A 23935-nucleotide genomic window follows, 5' to 3' on the forward strand; every position below is an offset into this window, starting at 1 on the left:
GTTCATCTGGCCAACGAACAGCTACAACTCCATTCCGCCGAGTCGGAAAACTCGCAGCTCTAAAAGCCAAAAACAGACGAAAGGCAAACAAAAAGGCTATCGCTATCGCTCTTGGCCAATCTGCATGTGCAGGCAAGACTTGTACTTTTTCCTCTTTTTTTTTGCGTGTGAGTCTGCGGACAATGACAACAATGAGCAAATCATGGGCACTTTTCTACACGTTGACAAAACAAACAAAAAATATTTCCTATGGTGCTAGGAAAAAATTATTATCAGCCATTCAATCTAATTTACACTTGCAAAGTTTAGAGCTGACAAGCAATCAAACTTGTTTTTTAGATTATCTTAATAATCGCTCTTATACCACGCATTCATAAGTGTTGGCTTGTTAAGAAAAAAAAAACTATTAAAATATTCAAGTGGTTATTGGATATGATATGGTGCTTAATATCTTACTAAAAAATAATTACTCGATTGGGTATCTTATTTTATAGATATTTATTGAATTTATTTATTGTTTTTTAGTATTTTAGTTTTAATATCGAATAACTTACGAAATTTGTTTGTAACATCCATGGGGTTTAATGTGGTATTAAACAAATCTATACTATAATTGTTTTTATTGTTTTTTAGTTTTATTATTAATAGTTATTATAATATTTGCTTTCAGCATCTATAAATTCTATTGCCCTATATATTAGAGTTGTCTTATTTTATTAGTTTTCTAGTTTTGAATTTATTTTTTCTGGGTTTTTAACATATTTGTAAGTAATGTAACTCCATCTTTGTGCACTTTTCTCTCAGTGTAAGCCGCCGAAAGGCCAACGAGTGATTGGAGCACAGCAAATGGCATTTTTAGCTTTTGACATTTCACGCGTACAGCTCCTCAGACTCGGGCCGTCATACACGGCGTATGTGTGATGTGGCTGGCACTACTTTTCGCTCTCTCCCGATTTGGTCTTTCCCGATCTCGCGACCCCAAAAACGGGCGGCGGCTCTTTAATGTGACTATAGAGATCCGACTCCTCGGGCCTAATGCCATAGATTTGAGTGGCCGACTAATTCACGACAATTTGCACTGATCGCCGATTACAGATGGTTCATTCGGTATGCCAGTATATCCAGTATCTCAATATTCCCAATACCATGGCATCCCAACATCCACTTCCTTCTGGCCGAACGGCCTACGCTCTCAACGCTTCTCACTGCTCTTTACCACAAATGCATTTTTAATTACATTGGCAAACATTTTCGCGTTCTCTGGGTGGTGAAGAACAATGGTACTGCACTGGGAAAATATCATGACGATTGTCTATTCTGTTCTATAAGTCAAGTCTTTACAACATCCGTCATTATGCATGTGACCTTTAATTTCTAACTCAACAGGTTATTTTTTTGATATAATATAATATTTATAATAAAAGTAATATTACCATCTTGTAAGCTTTAATTCAAATGTTCCCCATATTATACTATTACATCATCTTAAATAAATTCATTTTATTAGTAAAGTGTATAATGATAGTGAAATACCTGTATCAAGTTGATCTTAACTTTACTATCCATTAATATTATGCCAAATTATATTGAATAGCATTTTAATAATGTGATAAATATGCAATATTTTATATTATTTTCTGTGTATCAGGATGGGAAGGGGTTGGCGTTGAGAATGGGATGGGTTGGCCCGAGGACGGTCCGGGGATGGATTGTGGCTGGTGATGAGGCAGTGCATCATCCACTTGGCCATTTGCCTGATTGCGGTATTTTGCCTCGGTCACTGGGTGGTGGTGGAAAAACATCTCGCCAGCAAATAGCATATGGTAAATGGTAAATGGCAAATGTCCGCATCGAATGCTGCGACCAAAGCAGTATCGATTTCAGGCTACCGCTCCCAGTTGCAAGTTCCAAGTTCCCAGTTCCTCGGGATCCCGATTCCGATTCGTCTTGAGCCGACTGCATCTCCATCTTCATCTGCTGCTGGAAGCTTCTCCTTGTGGCGCGTAAATTTTCATGTCGCTTTGCGATTTGCAAGCATTTAACAAAGTCAAAACAATTTTAATGCACAGACCGGGCAGTTAATTAAAATAGCAACGATCTGTGTTGTGTTGGCCAGGCTGTGGAGTTGAGTCTGCAGTCTGATACCCTGCAGGGTGCCTAGGCTACCGATGACCAAGTTCTGGAAGGGAGTGGATTAATGGTGGGGTTACTCCCCCCCTGCGAATCTTTAGCTTTTATTTCAAATCAGTAGCTGATCACTTCGAACGATGTGAGATCAATCTTAGGATACTTTGCTGGAAGAGCATATTTTAGAGTCTATCATTAATGGCTGGAGCTTGCAATTCGGGTGTACACCGTCAATAGTTTGTATAATTTGAATATTAAATTAGGTAATTGGGGATGTAATTGTAGTACTGAAAATACTGATTTTCCGTAATAAATTAAAAAACAAGTTTTAAAGAATAAAACCAAAATTTTTAGTCCTTCGAGCCGAATTTTGACTAGATTTATAGTTAAATTATTTAAATATTAAATGAAGAAATTATTAATGTACTTGTTGCTTGAATTTACATAATAAATTATATAGAGTATTTTAGAGGAAGAAAATTCAGGCGTTTGGTCCTTCGAGCCGGATATTAACCTGGTAGAAAATTTATAGTGTGCTTTTTCCTAAATTTCTTACTGTGTACTCCACCTAGGCAGCGGACACTTGTCAGGTTGTTTCGAGGGACTGGGACAGAGCCTCTGAATCTTCGACTGCTACCGAGACCTCGAGCGTTGCGCTTCCCATGTTGTTGCCTTTGACAAAATCAAATTAATTTTAATGCCTGTTGGCCGCTTTGGTGCACATTAATTACCAACAACGAAAGAGAGACTGCCTCTCCCTCCTTCCCTTCAAAAACCAACTCTTATTTGGCTCTGCATTTTGGCATTTCGACTGCCGACTGGTTTATAATTCAATAAAATTTGATTAGGCATTAATTTGCAATGTCGGCTAATTAATGAGCGCAATATTCGAATGCAATCTACTCCTGTTGCTTTTGGCTTCTTCCTCCGCCTCCGGGGGTTAAGGCTTATTAACCCCTTCTCTCCGCCCATCTCTTCGACCATTTCATAACCATATTTGGTTTGGTGTAAGCGCATCTAATGCCAACTTTTAAGTATGAAAGCACAGTATTAAATGGTTTCCTTTTGCTGTGTGAAAGGGGGCGTAGTGGGGGGAGGGGCGTGGCAGATGAGGCGACCTACTGCAGATCTCTCCCTCTCTCTCACTCGTTCTTTCGCCATCTCACTCTGTTGTGTTCTGTGGCATAATGGGCCAATTATTACTGCAATTTGCATTAGACCAACACACCGAAGAACCGAACCGAAACAGAAACAGGAGGGGTATATAGATATACACCGAGATATGTAATCCATGAGAAGAGGAAGCTGAAAAGAAAGCCCGCTTTGGAAATTCTTTTGAGGAGCGCGTTGTTATTATGAAACCGTTTAGAGAACGTGTTTGTGAACAGCACAGTAATTTGGTTAGATTACCAGGCTGGCGACGACGATGATGATGCGAATGATGCGGATGATGTGGATGTGGATGATGCAACTGCAACTGCAGCGGGGAAGCTGTGGAACACTGGCCAAGGGAAACCAACCAACGCGGCCAGCAGCATGATCTGCAACAGCAACTGCAACGCGACGAATGTGGGCCAATATATCACCGCTCAAAGTCACACCAACAAAATATTGACTTCAGTAGAGCGGAGCAGGCACTGGAAAAAAAGAGGTAAAACGTTACATATCAAATAATATAATATGATAATTCTGAAAGAGATTTCCCAATAATGAGTTATGAATGAATCCATAAACGCGAATTCTTCAGCAGCTTGTTTGCTCTCAATCAGAAGATTATTTCTCAATTTTTACTTTTGATAAGTGGGTCTATTGCATAATATTTATTATATTTTGGGTATAACTTAAAATATTGCGAATTATAAATTAACGGTTTTTGTTCGTAATTTTGTTTAATTCTACACCCAGAAAAAAAAATGACCTAAAATGTCTAAAAATGGCCTAGAATTTAGGTAAAATTGGCCTAAAACTGGAGCTAAGTCCTTGAATGGCCTAAAATTTAGGATTGTATGACCTAAAATGTTAGGCCATTAATGGCCTAAAATGGGGTAATTTTTGGCCTAGATTTTAGGTAATTGGCTGCCTAAAAAAAAAATTTTAGGCTTTATTTGGCCTAAAGATGTGTACTGAAAAATTTTTCATATTATAAAGTAAATACAGAGAAATTTATAGCTAACTCGAGGTCAATGTCGGCTTAGTCTTCAAGAAGTCGTCATTATTCCAACACACAAAAACGAGCGAAGAGGCTTCACTGTTCAGCAGTGAAATCGCTGTTTTATTTAATGATCGAAGTGGGTTACCATGCAAGCCGCGCTATAACTGGTTGGGAATTATAGCGTCGCTAGAACGGTATCAGAGTTCCGTGCAAATTTTTTTAGGTAAAATGCATTAATTTTAAGGCCCTCGATGACCTAAAATATTAGGCTATACGGGACCTAAATAGTAGGGCAAATATACCAAAAATTTTAATTTTTAGGCTGTACATGACCTAAAAAGGAACTTTTAGTCCATTTAAATTGTTTTAGGCTATGCATGACCTAAAATGTTGTCCATCATTTTTCTGGGTGTAGCTATAAATGATAATCAACAAAGCCGCGAATTCTTTAGCACCTGGACTTTATCCTCCTTATTTCCGTAGATATACAGAATTTCCCTATTTTTTTCTAATATTTATTTCTCTCTATGCACAAGTTGAGATTGAGTGGCAGTGGCATTGGGACTGGCACAATCCCGTTTCGCGCGGACCGGCAACGTGTGAATAGAAACGTTAGCGGAGGCACGTTCTGGACGCTGGCTGATAAAAGTTGATTGCAAATTTATAGACGAGCAGATTGGCCATAAACTCATGTCCGAGCAGCGGCCGGGAGTCGTGGTCGTGGTGCCAGTGCCTTGGTTCCAAGATCGCCAGATCCCCAGAATCTAATGCTGAATCCAAATCTGCATCTGTACTTGGGCTGCAGCTGTATGCTTCGATCGCATCGATCAGAGTCAATCGCAATCCCAGTCAATCGTCATGGCGATAAGCGCGCTGTCGTTGTCAACACGAGAACAACTTCCGCCAGTGCTCAATCATTCCTGAAGAATCAAACAGAATCGAGCACTGGGAATAGAGAATCGCAAATCAAGAAAGTGAAACCGCCCCGGCGGAGATTTGCTTTGACTCGCCTCTTAATTGAATTAATTAGCTTGCGCTTATGCAAATCGCAACCACAGCTCCATAATGCATTCTCCATAGATATACATTTATATGTATTTACCTATTCTGCATGCCATATGTGCCAAGTGTCAATATATCGTGAGCCAAGTTGTGTTCTGGCGCACATGTGCCCTGGCCATTATTCTTCAAAATGCGCCGCAAGAGCCGAGAGCTCGAAACGAAAAAAAAACTTGAGTCAAGCAGCCGCCGTTTGTTTCTTCACACAATTCCACACACAATCCACAATGAGATACCCCCTACGAAATACCCATGCCCTATATAGGGTCCAATGGGTCGATCACGAACTTTGTCACACGCAAAGGGGGGTTTTCAATTTTCAATTGCCGGAGGAGTCACGAAAACGGGAGAATCGAAAGGAGGGAAAGACCCCTTTTATGGTTAATGCTAAGCTATGAACATTGTTTTATATTCTGCGGTGTTGATATCAACGGGGTGCCACTGATTTTGTATGAATCAAGGTCATCTGGCCGTTTAGGGATATGGAGATAAATGCTGATCCATTTTATTCCCAAAGTGATAGAGTGAATCCTGTTAGACTTAATCGGAGATTTAGTTAATTCATATTTTTTAAGTTTATACATGAAATATTGAACAATTTGAGACCGCAAATTCTTCAGAGCCAGAGGAACTAACATTTACCACACTGAAATTTTGGATAGGTATTATTTTCATAGCTTAGTTCATAAATAATAAACTGCGAATTCTTCAGAAGAAGACCAAATGCTATTATCAAAAAATTCAAATAAATAATAAATAAGTAATGATCAAATTTATATTAATATTTTTTCAAAAGTAAATATTCAAGATTTTTGTTTTCTGGGTACTGATAAGATAAAATCGTAAAAATTGTAAATATAAATTTAAAAAAAAACTATACATAATATTTATTTCAGAGTACCCCAGTTTCGATCTTTTGGCGCAGCTTTCCCAGTATGTTGTTGCGGTCTGTTTGCACTCGTATTTCATTTTAGCGGCCAGTGACAGAGGGAAAATGGAAGTGGGAGGGGTTTCGGCTTGGGGTTGCGATAAGGGGGGTCCGACGTAACGCCAACACACTCCAAAGCCGCTGCCAAGTAGACCTTCAGACGCCAAACACTCAAACGCCAGCTTCAGTCGCAAAAGTCGGAGCAACGTCGCAGCCAACGCAGCCACAAGAGCATTCAGTCGGCATTCGGCATTCAGCATTATTCAGCCAGTCAGTGGGACAGTTGGACAGGTGGCAAGGGGGCTGGGCAAAGGGGGGCTTAAGGGGCCCAAGAGCCCCCTGAATGAAGGAGCGGGAGGGGCAGACAGTTGGACTGGCTAGAGAGCTCGACGCTCGACAGCTCGAGTTTGCAATTGCGCACTTCTGAAAGCGACCGAGGCGAAAATTTTGATCCGTTTGCATGGCATACTCGAAAAAAAACCGATAATATTCACAAAAGAATATGCCAATATTAAGCTTACATTATTTAATGGTAGCTGCCCGCCTATGAAATCGAAAATAAATAAAATAGCTGATAGATTTCAGTTCCACTTTATGCACTTTTCATTTACCTACTAGTTTAAGATTTCTTATCAATATTTTCTTTCAGTGCATGCACTCTGCACCACACACGGAGGTCGATTATCCGTGTCTCACAACCTGCATCTTGCATATCTCCATAAATATCCATATTGCCACCTTTGCCCACATTTCGCAGCTCATTTGCTTATTGTTGTTTTGCCCGCCGCCGATTTCATTCACCTGTGCAATTTTGTGCAGCTTTGCTCTCGAGTCTGCGAGAAGTCTGCGATTCAGATTGACACCTGACGTGTCGGCGGAATCGAAAAGCAAAGCGGATCTTAAGGTGGCAGATTTTACATCCGAGATAATAAAATAGGGGTAGCTATAGATCTAGTAAATATCTCATATGATATCAAATATCGCTTTTTTATGGGAAGTTTACGAAAAAAAAAAAAAATTAAAAATATGATTTGTCAATATCCTAGTTAGTTATGGTCACCCACGAAAACTTCCTAGTTCGACATGGTCACCCATGAAAACTAAAGTGTGAAAAAATAACCGAATCGATTCAAGAGTTTTTCCCTGCAGATCTGAGTACCTCGTGTACCTTATCTCCAGGGCCTCAGTTCGATAGTAATTTATTCAGTCATTCATATGCACATGCACCTCTGAACGTATCTATATAATTATATAAGCCCGATTTGGCTCGCTTGTGCAAAACCACTGGCCAAGTGGTGCAGGCGTTGAGTTATTGGGCCCAGTGATGATTCATTCTATTCACTCGACCCGAACGCGTCGGCTATTCAAGTAGAGTATACAGTATACTACTCACCCATCGATCGATAGATTTATGGCCATGTTGATAGGCAAATTTCCGTTTGCGCTCGAAACACAGAAATGAAGTCGCAGTAAAACGCAATACAGATGAAGATATAGTGTGTGAATACGAAGATACTTAATCTAGTGACATACAATTAGTAGATGAATAAATAGGCAAGCTATTTATTATTTATCCAGAGACTTTGGGACAAAAAAAGCACAGGTGACCTCAACAATAATCTCCATATGCACGTAAATTATGGTGATAACATAATAATATTTTCAATGAGTAGAAGATTAAGAAGAAAATGAAACCAAAATAATGGAATGATGTTGAAATCTAAGCTTCTCTTTATAATGCACATTGTGTATAAGTATTAACATAATCATAAAAAAAAGCATTTTATTAGGTGTTGGCAAATGATTATCTGAAAAAGGGAACCAGAAAAAGTCCATTAAGTAGGTGGTATAATAACTTTTATTGTATTCAGCGTATGCGTTTGCGTACAAATCGAATGTCGGATATTGGTTAGTAAGTATTGCATATATGCAGATACATATTTGTTATCGCTACTAAGTCTGCTATCAGTCTACGAATGCATGTGTGATATTTGGTATCGGTAATTGGTAATTGGTAATTGATAGTTGCTAATGGGTAATTGATAATCGTAAGTTAGTCTGGGAATTGTAGTAACCAAAGGTGAGTTTTTTAGGAAATTAACAGATCAACTAAAACTAGAACTAAACCTAGGCCAGCTTCTTGTACAACCTGCGTTTCTGCGTTCATCCCTCAATCAACTTAAACATTGACCTCTCTCTCTCTCTCTTTCTCGCTCGTAAAACACCCAAACAACACATATATGACGTAGAAATAAGCAACACTATCAAACAAATCAGTGTGGTGACCCCATCACAATCGAGCTTACAAAATAATACCCATAGATTATCCACATAGTTCCCAGGACAGATCACAAGAATCCCTCGCTTCTCCTTTTTCTTCTTGGGGGTTAAAGGTAAAGTGTGTGTGCTTAATAATGTGGCATAATATAATATCCTTATGCGGTTCTTCCTACTAGGTGAATATTCGATATATACGTATGCGGAGTCCTTTAAGTGTTCAGGCTAATTAATTGCTATCGACACTGGTCCAAAAGAGGAGTAAATTCAATACGGGTGGGTTCGTCAGACAGTCTCTCGATATATATCCAATCGGTTGTTGTTGTTGTTGTTGTTCTTTAAAGATGCTATATCAAAAACTTTTTGGTTTTCTTGGGGGAACACTGTGGTCTAGGTGTTATTGTTGTTTTTCTGGTGGTGGTGGTTGCTTTAGGATTATGGAGCTGATGCTGACGAACTAAAATCGGTTTCCATTTAGACCCTGCGATTGCAGTGCTCCTGCTGCAGGTTCACGTTGTTCATCACTGCACTCATGTCCACCACCACCGAGTCGGTCATCGTCATCACGCACTTGCTGCTCGTCTCCAGCTCCGTCTGCCCCTCGAGGAGACCGCCCTCGTGGTGCCCGTGACCATGACCATTGGGGGTGCCGGCGGGCATGTCCTGGAAGATAGGCATTTGTAGAATTAAAACAAGGGAGAACGCTATAGTCGAATACTTCGACTATCAGATATATGCAGTCCTCAAAGCTACTGGCTCCACCTAGCGGTCATTCCATTTTTTCTCATAACGTTTTAATGAATTGTCCGATTTAAAAATATTCTTCTACGTTTCGATAAGAATTAATAAAGACAACAAAATGGCATTTAAACTTTTACAAAATCTGGCCAGGCTTTTTTAAATACCTTTACGAGTGTACGAGTGGGCGTGACGCTTGGATGAAATGAACTTGCGCTGCGTAGGAAGCTTAAGAATATGTGTGATTAATCCCAACCTTCTGGCTTTTGTTGTTTCTGAGATCTCAACGGTCAAACGGACAGACGGGATTTACTCTACGAGTAACGGGTATTATAACCGAACTTCCTTCGTTCTTGCAACAGACACAGTATGGATTCGTAGAGCACATCACCCTGTTTCTTCTGATATTCATACCTGATAATTCACAGAAGCCGCATCCAAAGCCATCAACTCCTTGCGTGAAAGTTCCTCCACAATGGCGGCAGTATAGCAATCGCCCAGCATGTTGTTCGTAGTGCGAATCCGATCCCTGCAAGACGAGATTCCTTGGATTAGCCATCTACCTAATGAGGATAGCCACTCCAAATCAGATCCATACTCACACAAACCAATCCACGGCGAACAAGAGCGTCACATCCTGGACAGGAGCATCGATGGCGGTGAGGACGACGAGAAGGAGGACCAGGGCGGCACTCGGAACACTGGCCGAGCTCATCGAGGCGGCCGTGGAGGTGAGGAGCACGGTGAGCAGCTCCCCGAATCCCAGGACCATTCCGCTCATCTGGGCAATGAAGATCGAGGCCACCGCGATGTAAAGGGCCGTCCCGTCCATATTGATATTGCATCCGATGGGCAGGACGAACCGCGTGATCCGCGGATCCACCTTCAGCTTCTCGTTCATGCAGCGGAATGTAATGGGCAGGGCGGCGGCGCTAAGGGGCGTGGCAGGCGCACATTTCGGTTCGAGGAGTGTGTTGAAGGTGGTGTGATTTTTGGGGAGTGTGGTGTATTAGTGGGTAGAGTTCGGAGGATACAACATCAGGTCGTGGCAAATACCGGAAGAAAGAAAAAATACACATTTAACGCACTCCTACTGCATCTGAATCTCAGTTCCCTAAACTATCATTAAAATGTTTAATAAGAACAAAAATGTTGAGAAAAATAAATGAAATCTTTAAGACTGATTAACTGAAGTTTTTAGTAAAAATATAATTTCTTCTTTAGAAAAAGTTATTTATTCACTTAATGATCCAATGCAAAAAATAGATTGTAAATTATAAATAAATTTTACTTTTATTGATTTTGATTTTATTTCATTTTATGAGCGGATTCCAAATTCGTTCAAGAGAAAATCGTCCCTTTGTTAAAGACTTGTCATAGAATTTTCCGATTAGACCTCTCAAATTTTCCTTTTGCTCTAGACAAAATCGTATTCACAAGAAGTATTGCAAGTGTTTCGTACGAGCAGAAAATTATTTCTCATTCTCAAAAATGCACTTGACTTGATCTCTGGCTATTTCGCCTGCTGATTCAACAGATAGATAGACCTAAGGACTCAATGATCCCATTGATCGACTGAAAACACAGAACTCACGTTGAGGCCGTGGCGAAGGCGGTTAGCATGGCCTGGATGAGTCCGGCGTAGAACTTGAATGGATTGCGGCGCACGACGACGAAGTAGATGGCCTGCATCACCACGAACTGGTAGATGATGACGCCGATGGCCACAGTGACGATGAACCACATGAGCTGGGACATCACCAGGCCCAAGTCGCCGACGCTCAGGATCTTGCCGGCGATCACAGAACTAATTCCCACAGGCGTTAGCCACATCACACAGGTTACCATCTTCATTATCACCTCGAAAATAGCGGCGAAGAAGTCGACCACTACCTGGCCCTTCTGGCCAATGGTCCCCAGGAAAGTTCCGAATACCAGGCAGAAGAAAACGATGCCCAGCGTGTTGGTTCCACTGCGGTACTGGATGTCCCGCACGAGCACCACCTCCTCCGACAGATCCTCCGACAGACGTTGAGCCTCCACCAAGGTGTCGTTCATCGTCTCGTTGAAGGCATGCAGAATGCTCGGCTTGGGCAGGTAGACGGTGTGCGCCTGCTGAATGGAGGCCTGGAACAGGTTGTCCGGGAATACATTTCTGGGGGTGAACAAAAATTATGGAATTACTCATTATTAAGTAAAACTAATGCTATTATTTATAAATTTATTGTTAAACTTAGAATGTTTAAATAAATAAAATAAGTTTTCACTGAAAAACTGATTTACGAGACGAAAAAATCCGATCCTAAAGTTTTTACATACATAATGTCTACATAATTGATGTATTTTACACAGAAGTAACTTTTTGTGTCTAAACATATGCAACAATTTATTTAAACTCTGAATTCATGTCGAAAAACGAGATTTTTCACAGTATACTTTTATCGTTGAAAACTAAAAAAAAAATAAAAAAAGGTGTATTGAATAAATAAAAATATTTTTGTATTTTAAATTAACCTATATAATTTTTTTCAAATTTAAAATATTGCCAAATTTAATGAAATCTCCGAACTAAAAAGAATCCAGTATTTATTTATCCAAAATACACTTATTAAATGATGTTATCTGCGTAATGTTTACCTTCCCAAATCCAAAAGACTATCCAGTAGGTTGACTGCCCGCCTATCCGTCGACCGATCATCGGCGTTGTGCAGATCGGGATTTCCAGGATGGATGAGCAACACGAGAGCGATTCCTAGGGCGGCGTTGAAGAAGGAAGTACTGGCGAAGTAAACCAATGTGCGCAGCGCTATCTTGCCATTCATCTTTGCATTAAGACTGGCCGATCCGGCAATCAGGCTGGATATGACCAGCGGCAAGATCATCAGCTTCAGCACGCGCATGAAAAGTTCGCCAGGATACGAGATCAGCATGATGGAGTCGCCGTGTAAATTTAGCGGTCGCAACGAGAGTCCTGGTGGATAAATGGTATAATTAAAATGGGGTTTTACTTAGGGGGTTTTGTAATCACTTATTAAAGTGTTTAAATGTATGCCGTGAAAAATTCCCTGTCTTTCGGGCTTAGAATATTTTACTGCATACTTTTAAGCACCTTTATAAATGATTTAAAAGCCCAACTTTAGTTTTTTAATTCTAAAAAGAGATATACTATCAAAGGATTTAGCAAGGACTTTCACATATAAAGGGGTCTAAAAGTGTGCAGTACAAAACAACATACTTTGGGGGGTTTAAAAATATTGTTGCATACTTTTTCACACCGAAGTTTAATTTTGATCTTATACACTTTGGAAAATGCATGCCATTTTACAACCTTGGGCTGGATTTTCTTGCTATTAATCACCCACAAATTCGCATTACTCATAGGACTCACCCAGTACTACGCCCAGGAGAACCCCGGAGAGGGTGACCAACAGCATGAGGTTATCCGACAGCCACCTGCGATAGCCGGTCAGCTCGACGGGTGCGTCGCTGCGCTCCGTGGTCTTCGGCGGCAGCTCAGTGGAGGTGGGGGGACCCATTTTGGCGAAGAGGTAATCTGAAAATTTCTCAGACTTTTCCATTTCCAAATGTCCGCAAAGTTTCCAGGTGTCCAAGTGGGGCTGCCTTTCGTTTTGCAGCGGAGCGGGGGCGACAGAACCCAGGAACCAAAACCGAAAACCGAGAAAGCCAAGAGAGGAGCAAGCGAGATGGGGCGAGCGGAGAGAAAGAGAGAGAGAGAGCTAGCTAGCTATGGGGGTTCCCCTGTTTATCAGAATGCGGCTGCTCCTCGTTTTTTTCCTGTTGTTGGGATGGTTAACTGGTTGGTTTGTTGGTTTTCTGGCTTGGATGTGTGTCCAGTTATTGATTTTTTAAGTACTTCACATTGAACTTGAGGATGTTGATTAGGTAGGCCATTCTTCTACCGGTGCGGCGTTGTCTTTTTTTTGCTCGGCGGCGCTTGCGTTCCGCCTCGAACCCTCGTACCTTCCTCGCTTCGAAGGCGGTTGTTTATTAACGGCTCCGTTGTTGTGGTTTTCTGAGACTTTCCGCTCCGGAATGTCAATTGAAAATTTAGTTGGAGCTTCTCAACGGGTGGAACTGACCTTCGCGGGTGGGTTGAGTGGGTGGTTTCTCTCTTTAAGTCGCTGAACTGCACTCGCACTCACACAGAGATAATCGATTTTTCAGACTCCGGGTCAGGGGTCAACTGCAAGTGTGTCAGCCTTGCTCCGATTTCAAAGCGATTTTAATAAAATCCTTCTTTATTTTATAAGCTGACTCCTCTTTAAAGCTTCTTGGAGAGATTAAAACTTCTCACTTTAAGTTTCAGCCAGTTTCTTCCGCTTTCGTTTTCACTATTTTCCGCCCCGTCTGAGTGTCCTTTTTCCTGCTCCTGATTTTGCAGCTCCTCGAAATCCGAACCGTTCACTTCAAGCTTGCTCCTGCGAATGTGCGACTCTCTCGCTGGGTCAGCTTTTTATTTGAAAAACCCACTCAGGAGTCGAGTGTCCTGTGTGCTATAAATCTCTCTCTCTCTCTCGCTTTTCTCGCGGCGCATTTATGGCAAATGCCGGCAGGGAAATAAAAACGAAATGGAAATTGAAATTGAAATGGAGACGCGGTGCAGACATCACGCACCGTCGAAAAGCTGATTGACGCTCCGCAATTATCATAAAGCGGAAAATTCCGCTCAACGGGCACGCAAAAAATAATTAGCACCCACGCAGAGAAATTTCATGTCATAAACACGGAGTTAATATTTACATACATATATGTAAAATTTATTTTAGATATGCTTTATAATAAGAGAGTAATACATTTATAATTCTTTTTTCCCTATTTAACATTTAATTAATGGAACTTGAATAAAATTAATGTAATAAAAACAGTAACTATTTTTAAACAATACATTTTTTTAGAATCCCACCAAAATATCTCGATAACTAAATATGGTTTTTCTATATTACACAAATATATATTTATACCCTTGCAGAGGGTATTATGATTTCAGTCAGAAGTTTGCAACGCAGTGAAGGAGACGTTTCCGACCCCATAAAGTATATATATTCTTGATCAGCATCACAAGACGAGTCGATCTAGCCATGTCCGTCTGTCCGTCTGTCCGTCCGTCTGTCCGTCTGTCCGTCTGTCCGTCTGTCTGTTTCTACGCAAACTAGTCTCTCAGTTTTTGAGCTATCGGGACAAAACTTTCGCAAAAGTCTTCTTTCTATTGCAGGTAGTATATATGTCGGAGCCGACCGGATCGGACAACTATATCTTATAGCTCCCATAGGAACAATCGGAAAAAAAAACTTAAAAAAATTCTAGCTTCGGTGTTTTTTGAAATATAACCTTCTACTTTTGGGGATGTTATTTTTTAAATATTTCTGAATTTCGAATTAATTATTTAAAAAATCGGACTACTATATCATATAGCTGCCATAGGAACGATCGGAAAATTAATGGAAAAGTAATAGGAAATAAATTCAAGCTTCTTTGGTTTTTATTGTATTATCTTCTACTCTAGGATATGACTCTTTTTAAATATTTCCGAATTTCAATTTTAATTTAATCAACATCGGACGACTATATCATATAGCTGCCATAGGAACGATCGGAAAATTAATGAGAAATATTAGAAAATTGAACATTTTTGCGATTTGTTAATTAATAGGAATGATCTGCAAGGGTATATAAGCTTCGGCTGGCCGAAGCTAGCTTCCTTTCTTGTTTTTTTTGATCCTTCCCATGGGAGCTATAAGATATAGTTGTCCGATCCGGTTGGTTCCGACATATATACTACCTGCAATAGAAATACGACTTTTACGAAAGTTTCATCCCGATAGCTTTAAAACTGAGAGACTAGTTTGCGTAGAAACGGACGGACAGACGGACGGACAGACGGACGGACAGACGGACGGACAGACGGACATGGCTAGATCGACTCGTTTTTCTTTTAATTCTATACGGTTTTAAGATTTTCGAAAAATTCAAGTTAAAGTTTCAAAACTCTTTTTATCGGTGTGGTGCTAAACAACTCTAGTATTTCTCTGAGTGCAGAGCCAACCCCACTAACCCTTCCAGGTAATTTGATTTAATAGCTTCGCTAATCGATTTAAGTGACTTGGCAATTGCCGCTGGATGTCCTTGGGGATAGGAGGCAGAAACCGGGGAAAGGTTCGTCGCAAAAAGACGTTTATCGATTCGGCGAAGAGTGCTCCTTGTTAGCTGTCATTCATAAATCATGTGGGAAGCCCCCTGCCTTCTGTACCCTCCCGGAAAACCCAAAACCCCAAAGCCGCAGAGCCCATTGCCCATCTCTCGGGCAGTGGGCCAAATCAATAGGGCAGCGCTATATTTAACTTTCTCTAACCTGGCCTGACCACAACAAACAAATCGTTCCGCGTCCGCCGGGATCCGGCTGAATTCGGTTGTCATATTTGCTATTCGCATTTCGGCATTCCCGGTCGCAAAAACATCCTCTGGCCATATCCCCCGATCATCTGGCAGATAATTAAGATAATTGCAGCGACGAGTTTCGCCTGTCGCTTTGATTTCTGCCCGCTGCCAGGCACAAAATTTATTGGCACTTCCCCTTTGCGAAACTTTCAGAAACATAACAAATATAGATTTGGCGAACTTGAACTTGACATTTGGCAGCGGGTTTCTTCGAAAAAAGATATTTAGAGATAAAGAGGGAGAGGCAAGAGGAGGGAAATCTATGGTTTCCATTATAACGTATCTATAGGGTTGGGCTCTTGTGGTCTTAATCGATTCAACCTGTCACTCGGGCCATTCATTTCGGTTTCGCTTTTGCTGACACAAATTACAAACAGGCACGAAAGCGGAAAACTTTCGGAACGATCGAAGGTCACCCTGCATCCCCAAAATCTCACACCCTCCTGGACCGGAAAAAACTATCCTAAAATACTGAAAATAATTTCTAGAATAAGTAATAGGTAAATAAAAAGATGGACCCAAATAATTAATTTAAAAATATGTACCTATTTATTTATAGTTTATTAGGGGTTGCCGTTTAATAAGCTATTTTTATGACAAAATGTATAATTAGGAAATTATTATTAAATGCATTTTGGGTAATTCTGGCAACAACGTTTAATTATTTAGTTTAAAAATGTTATACCATTTAAATTTACATTGTAATTCGTAGAAAATATTAACGGATAATACTTAAAGTAACAAAAAAAACCAATTTTAAAATGGCTGTACAATTTATATGGTTTTTAATAATATATTTAGTTCTTGGTACACATTGGTACACATTATTTTTGATTGACAGACTTCAGCTGTTATGATTGATTATTTCTCTGCGTGATCTTGACACACTCGACTGTTAATGCTTATTTAATAACTATATTTAGGCTTTTACTTGTCGCCCCCGCTCTGTAATTGTCCAGCTTGACTTTCGGATGAGCTCACCTCGGACGATTAACCACAGATTACCCAGGATGGAGCTTTTCGATGGCACTCCCCGCGATAATTATTGTTTTTATCGTACGACTCACTTTGCACTCACTTTTTTCACTTCTTTGTTTAGCTTTGCACTTAATCACTGGCTTTTTGCTTTTTTATTTCGCTGTACTCCACTGCGTATGCTTAACGTTTTGCCAATGCAGTCAGTTGGAATAATTTTCGCAGCAATTTCTGCTGCCGTTGCATCAACAGTTTCAGAATGCGTTGCACCGCTGTAGCCGTTGTAGGGAATTTTTGTCTACCTGGGAATATCGGAAAACTGTAGGTTTGTTGGAGCCTAAGGAAGGGTTCAGCTTTACTTTAAGGTTTGTTTACTAAAAAAAACCAAAACTACGAGTCTACCCAAGTTCAGAATAATAAAGAAAAAAGTTGATATGCTGCTCATTAATTTAGATAATTGTATTCATTTAATATAATTTATTTACTATTGATTTTTAGGTAAATTAAATTATAACCCTTATTCAGTTTGTAGGTTTTTTCACAAGACAAATGGTAAACAAGAAGGGCTTAAGTTGTTCTTCGCCTGTCCGTTGTGAGACCTTTGTTACAGTTATATCAACTGTTTATAACTGGGGCATAGCGATACGGAAATAAACTATTCATATAATAGATCCCAACGCTTTAGGGAAAATTTAAAAATGTGTATAAGGCTTTGTTGCTAATACTTTAGAATGTATCTAATTGTGTACCAATTAACTGAATTAATTGTGTTCTTTTGTACCAAATTATAATCATAATGTTGTTTAACAAAATAATTATTGAAAACTGTTTTATATTTATTTCATAGCGGTTTCTTCTTTAGAAACATTTTTGACGATACAAATCGAGGGTGTTTTTTCGATAATAAATAGTTGAAAAGGTTTCAGGGACACTGAGATTTGTACATTGCTAGGATTTGGTTCCTTGATTATATTTTATGGATATTATGGACTTTTAGGGATGGTAAGGGATCTCTTCTGGTGCAGGTACCTCAACACGAAACGATCGACGCGACACAGAACCGGGAACTGCAACCGGAATGCCGCGAGGCCGCGGACTTAACTGCCTGGTGATCGACGGACGCTGAACGCTTTAAACGGAACGAAATCTGCGGATCTCGTACTGAGTTCACACTAAACATGAACGCGATCTTTAAGGGGCTCCTCCGATGTCCGCTGGGCTCGCCAATTGAACAGAAAGTGAGCAATATATTTAATTTAAGCAGTTGCGACAAGAAGAGCCCACATTTCTTTGGCTTTGTTTTTGCCACATTTCGTTTTCACTTTGCAACGGCAAGGGTTCTGTTCTCTATGTTATTTTCTCTAATTCTCTGGTCGGCTAATGCGACAGCGAAAGAGCGAGAAAGTTGCCCGTGACGCCAGCAAAAAAAACGCGTCAAAGAAACCCCCTCCCCATTTGTCTGCGCCTATGCCTATGTAGTATATACCATATATCAGCGGCCCCCTTTACACCCCCCTTCACAAAAAGAAAACGTTCCGACACCCGAAAACAAACGACAATTGTTTAATGCACTTTGACACACTTTAAATCTTTACGAAAATTACCTTAAGCAGACACGAATGCCAAAACATGCAAATACTATGATTAAAGGAGGGGGTATCGAATAAAAAATACCTTTTAAATTGGGAAAAATTGAAAAATGTTACTATAACATTTATACAAATTTTTAAATATTTTTCTTTACCTAAAACATATATTCAAAATAAATTTTTCTGCTAATATTGGCTTATATTTAGTTTAAATAATTTAAATTAAATGTTCTTAATAGTTGACTAATACCTTAAGACCTTAGATATATTTCCTCAAGTCAGCACAACCCATAATACCCTTCTGGGTATTTCAAATGAGCAAGTAAATGATTTTGTTATTGCTCAACTTGCGTGGATCAGCGATATGCTGCCTAAAGTGGAAAATTGCGATCCGAAGGGTGCGAGAAGGCAGCAAGCTGAGAAAATTACGCATACGCCACGCTGCCAGATGCTAGAAACCAAGGTACGGCGATGAGATGAAACGCTTTCGTATGTTTCTATTTGTCATTTTAATTAGAGCATGCTGCAGGTGCACTGTTTTTCCTCGGGGGAAAGTGGAATTGGGAAATATTCTACTTATGTGCGAGAAATGTTGCTCAAATACAAATTGGCCACTGCAATCTGGCTTCCTCAACTGATTGGGCCCATTATAGGCCCAATTTACATAATACATGAGCTGAGATATTTAAACGGAGACGGAAAATAAAACTAATATGGGGACATTGCGTGCCGACTTGGATCATTGATAGTTGGGCGGGAGTCCGCTAAAGGTCGGCTTACATAAGTCGGCCATTGAGCCGCCAAAAGCCAATTAGGGCTCAAAACGGTGGAGGACCCAGGGGGTCGAGGCTAAAAGGAAAGGAGACGTTCTGGAGACGTCATCGCTAGTTGGGAAAATTACACTAGACAGCTAAAAAATAGAGAATTATTTCTCTATTAATAAATAAAATAAGAAATTAGCCATTGATATTGTTTATAAATTTAAAAAGTAAACTAAAAATGTTATAATATTATTTCACTATACAACTAAAAACACTGAAGATATTAACTATCGGTCTATAAATTAAAGTAATGATTATATAATGATAACATTACTATTTAACACTTTTTATTATTTAACATTAATATTTATAAACTATTTCCTTTCGGATTTATCAATGGAACTAACTGTTGCTATTTGTATGGCAATATTTATAGGTTTTATAGCAGCACTATAAAAGGGTTCGTGCATCGGCTAAGTAAAAGCTGCCTTGCAAAATAAACCCATTTACTTAGCAACAGCTGTCCTTTGTTTACAACCGGCAAATTAAGCTTAATGTATTGGTTGAACCAAGTTGAAGACCCCCAAATTGATGCTGCTCGCTATAAAAGAAGAGTTTTCGCCGCCGGCACCCAACAGTCTGTATTTTTCACAGACCAAGCCGCTGCAGCGGGTGAAAATTCAATACAGTGGTTACTCGGTAATTGGAATACAAACTTTAAAATTAATTTTAGTTTTATAAGAAAATTGTATTTTAAATATTTTAAAATAAAAGAAACAAATAAGAAAAGGGGAACAACAAAATACAATTGGCTTCATAAATTTAAACAATTTATCCAACAGAAAACATATTCGATTAAAAAATAGCATTAATAAATCCAGAAAATCTCGAATTGGATTCGCATAAAAATAAGGCGAATCACTCGACTGTCAATCGTCAGCAAAATCAAATCGAGTTAAAACCGCCGATCGCGGAACAAATCAAATGACGTTCAATTTTGGGCCAGCAAAAAGCATCGGCGGATTTTTGTGCCGCTCAGCTTTTGGAGCGGCTAATTCAATTTGGTGGGAAAACCCGAAAACGTTAACTTTCAAACGGAACCTAATCCAATTAACCGGGCCGAGCGGCAGGAACCGGAGCACATGCAAATTATCCGATTCTGCCCCGTTCTTAATTAACATTTAAAATGCTTCAGTTTTTTCTCCTTTATTTTTCGTCCCCTTCGGTCGGAACCTTTTTGCGCGAAAACCACTCGGTAACCGCAGTTGTGGTGCGTTGGGTGGCTTTTGCGGTGGGTGGGGTGGTTCGCCATACCCACACCCACACTCACTCTGAAATCCATATACAGAAAGTTGCAAAATGTTAAATATTTGCAACACCTGAAAAATTGAATATTTTTCATTAAAAAGTTCGAAGTTCGAAGTCGACGGCAGCGGCTGCTGATGGGTGGAAAAGCTGTAAATGGGAGGATGTAAGAGGTTCTGTCTCAACCGCAGTCAATAAATAAACTTTGGAAAGTGCGTGGAAATGTATTCGCAGATTGAACCGAACCGAAGTGATGAGTGCGTGAGTGGAAGTGAACTACAATCGAAAAATATTTATAAATTGTTTAATAATACACAAGTTATTAATCTGTTAAAATGTCTTGTTAAATTGTTTCCAAACAAACTGCTTACTTTCTTCCTTTTCCTGACCATGTTTTCAAAACTTTTTCCATGTAACTTTCAACTTCTTTTTCTGTTGGCTCCTTTAAATATCTGATATATTTATCTGCTACTTACCACCTGGTTTTCCTTTCTCCTAAGCCTTTATTTGTTAGCCATGATTTGTTTCTTGTTCGTAACTTGGTACTTTTAACTATTTGCCTAAGCTTTTTGTGAAAGCTGCTGTCGCCACCGCCATCTCTTCGATTATTAGTTCTACTTACCACCTCCTCTTCGAATTTCCATCTGTACAGAGAGAAAAGTTGATCAGTTGAATGATTTTATAAGTTAGGACTAACTATTTATCTATTTAATAGTGTTTTGAAACCTTTTACGCAGGTGCTTAAAAGTATGCAGTCAAACGAATTCGAAATTTGTTGTAGCATACTTTTAGACATCTCTTCCAGAGCCTCTAATATTTGACCTATTTGTTCTTACTGTGTGCCTCCTTGCCAACTGGCGACTAAATCAATTTGCAAGCTTCAGTCACAGTCGCAGCTTTTCCTTTTCCTTTCTGGGAAAACCGCGACATGAAAATGGACGACAGCCGGTGGTGCTGTCGGTGGTTTTTCGTGGCGACGGCGGTGGTGGCACGTGTTGCGGGTAGCCGGCTTACAGCAGATGTGGATGTGGGCCGATGTCTGTTTAAAGCGCCATCATAATCAGCAGCCTCATCATCATCATCAGCCTCAGCTTGGAGACCTGCTCCTCCTCCTTTCCACATCCCCGCCCCAACTGGTCATGTTGTGCTTTGTTAAAAGGATTTTCACGGATTTCCGTTGTAATTTGAAAAGTTTTTTGTGCAACTTTTTTCATTAGAATCAGAGAGAGAGGCATAGGCGGAACGAAAGGTGGTCCCATCATCCCCCCTCCTGCAAAAAGGTAAATGGTAAATGGCTCGGCCGTGTTAGTTTTTGAAGTGGCCTGCCACGAGCAGCCGGCGAACAGGTGTTAATTGTTTTCAAGCTAATTTGCCCTGGCGATAATGAATTTTTCGCCTGGGCCTGAGCCTGGGCCCCCAAAAAAGAAGAAAATTATAATTAAATTGCTCTGAAAGCGACGCGGATTTCGAGAACTTTACCTAAGTCTCTTACAGACAGAGAAATAAGTTAGCGATTTATTCTTAAACTTTGTGCTTTAAACCTCACAACAAAGTTAAACCCAAATAAAAATCTTTATCGGTTATTTTTCTCTGCATACAAACTGCTCCACTTAAGTTACCTTTTCAAATTGTCTTTATCTCGGACTAGTCCGCAGTGGAAAGGGATTTGGCTGTATCCACTTGCTGGCTCTCCACTTTCAACTGTTGACTAAAAACTCCGAGGAACAATAAAGTTGCCAGTGCTCCACATCCCAGCTTTCCCTGGGCTAACTGCCTCCCCTCAGCAATTCCTTTGTCAACCTTGAAAAGGCGCGCAGGTGTGAAATGAGCGTGCGAAATGGAACCAGGCCTACTCCAAAGGGAAAGCGAGGGGCGGAAAAGAGGGAAAGCGTGTGTGGGAGATAATTGAATTTCTGATTTTAAGTGCTGTCGAGGCGGAGTCATCAGCAGAGGGTAGCTAAACAAGTCACAAAAGTGCAAATTTGGGCCGCAAAGTATGCAGCACTAAATTACGCATACGCCATGTGCTACCGCAACAGCAGCAGCAGAAATGGCAGTGGCAGTCGAGACCGGAACGTGTAAATTGTTTCAACTCGGCCTGCCGGAAAGTTTAGGTCCTGATGCCGAAAACCAAAAGCCGGGGGAAAGCTGCCAATTTGCCAAGTGTCCGCAAACAAAGCGAGACACACAAACCAAACGAGACAAACGAGCGAACAACAAATAGTTGTCAACACCAACGGTCGGTCAATGCGAACAGGGATTACTCTTTATGCAAATTAAATAGGTTATTATTAAAAAAAAAATAATAAATTAAATTAAAGGAGAAAAGCCGTATTTCCTAACTATTCAACGCCCTTTCCAACATAGCAAATGTCCCTGCTCGGGCGCCAAGTGTTTTTTCTAACGACTTTGATACAATGTGCTTTAAGCTTAGTCCTCTCCAGGGCTTGAGTTCTTTAATAATGTAACCAACTCGAACATATATCTGAATTAGATTTGAACAACAAACTGCTCTTCAAGAACTTGAATAACTTCCGAATCTCCTCAAAGAAAATTATTTCATTCCTTTCTCATTTGATCTGATTCCTTTTCCAGTCTCACTACACAAACATTTGTTATTATAATACGGCGTAGGTGTCGGTGTCCAATATTCAAGCCGTATTCCAAGCACCCGCCTGAGAGAAGTTCCTCCGACAACTTCAAGTGGCATTGTAAAAAGTTTTCCAGCCAGCTCATTTAAAATGCAAATGGAGGCCGCTTGTACACTGGCAATCGCTACGTCCACCTTTTGACTCACCTCCTCCCTCGGCGGCAAATTAGTTTGCAAGCAAAGAGAAACATAAACAGAACACGGCCAATATATCGCCCATTTGGGCTATAAATTATCCGGTATATCACTCCTGCAACGGGACTTTCATTCTGGCTTTCATATTCGGGATTTATTTCGGCCTCCTCCAGCGGCAGTCGTTGTGCCTATAATCCGCTTTGTGGACCAGCTGAACTTTGGCCTTTCAGCTCTTGCCCCTTTTTGTATATACCGAGCACAGAGGGCTGAGTGAGGGAAAGTCAGCAGTCGCACCATCGCTAACTTCTTAAGTGCAGTGCAACTTTTTGACACTTGAAATTGAGTTTTGCGGTGTAATTGCATTTTATTTGCCAACTTCAACCGAGGGAACCAAACAAAAGTCGCAATCCAATCCCATTCCCATTGCCATTCGGAATCGGAATCCCCATTGCACTGCCATTGTAGCTGAAAGTACGATGCTGTATCTGTCTGGGTAGGTAGCGAAAGAGGTGTCATCAAATTTGCATGGATGGCGCCGAGGTGGCTGGATCTCAAGTCAAGTGGCGATAATCGCAATCTTTGGCTCGCCCGTTATTTGCGCCACACCCATTTGCAACCTTACATGGCCATACACAGTGAGAAAATCGATGTACTAAAAATAAATAACATTTAATTTAAACTTAAGGGAAGATACGTATTTTCTGACTATCCAACGCTCTTTCTAATATACCAAATATTCCTGTTCGGGCGCGAATGGCTTTTCTTTTTTCTAACGATTTGGAT

At 40.3% G+C, this 23935-nt stretch overlaps 2 protein-coding genes and 1 long non-coding RNA gene across 7 annotated transcripts in view; 1 reads left to right on the forward strand and 2 right to left on the reverse strand.

Moving 5' to 3' along the window:
• The window catches only part of GABA-B-R3 (gamma-aminobutyric acid type B receptor subunit 3), a 204965-nt gene that overhangs the window by 164943 nt on the left and 16087 nt on the right, over positions 1-23935 (forward strand). The gene's annotated exons all lie outside the window — the stretch shown is intronic.
• On the reverse strand, positions 2567-7843 carry LOC138911903 (uncharacterized). The gene is made up of 3 exons (XR_011417538.1): positions 7660-7843; positions 2859-3764; positions 2567-2799 (listed from the first exon to the last, which is right to left on the reverse strand). It is a non-coding gene; the product is annotated as an uncharacterized lncRNA (long non-coding RNA).
• Positions 8107-17931, reverse strand: Eaat2 (Excitatory amino acid transporter 2). 3 transcript variants are annotated; one of them, XM_070211480.1, is made up of 8 exons: positions 17742-17931; positions 16719-17010; positions 12670-12834; positions 11919-12252; positions 10876-11436; positions 9884-10213; positions 9696-9810; positions 8107-9206 (listed from the first exon to the last, which is right to left on the reverse strand). In XM_070211480.1, the coding sequence occupies exons 3-8, from the start codon at positions 12815-12817 to the stop codon at positions 9018-9020; spliced, it is 1677 nt and encodes a 558-aa protein (XP_070067581.1). In that variant the 5' UTR covers positions 12818-12834; positions 16719-17010; positions 17742-17931; the 3' UTR covers positions 8107-9017. The 3 variants fall into 3 exon arrangements, with proteins under 3 accessions (XP_070067581.1, XP_070067580.1, XP_017011528.1); XM_070211479.1 differs by having other exon boundaries at positions 16719-17014; XM_017156039.3 differs by lacking the exons at positions 16719-17010; positions 17742-17931 and having other exon boundaries at positions 12670-13077.

Source organism: Drosophila takahashii, chromosome 2L (genome assembly GCF_030179915.1).
Source record: "Drosophila takahashii strain IR98-3 E-12201 chromosome 2L, DtakHiC1v2, whole genome shotgun sequence".
NCBI classification, from domain to species: domain Eukaryota; kingdom Metazoa; phylum Arthropoda; class Insecta; order Diptera; family Drosophilidae; genus Drosophila; species Drosophila takahashii.

Coding starts and splice junctions, on each gene's coding strand:
- Eaat2 (XM_017156039.3), bottom strand. CDS start 12,859: ATGGAAAAGTCTGAGAAATTTTCAGATTACCTCTTCGCCAAAATGGGT. Junction 9,811..9,883: donor TTCGCCGTGGATTGGTTTGT/GTGAGTATGGAT, acceptor CTCGTCTTGCAG/GGATCGGATTCGCACTACGA. Junction 9,207..9,695: donor CGGCTTCTGTGAATTATCAG/GTATGAATATCA, acceptor CCTATCTTCCAG/GACATGCCCGCCGGCACCCC.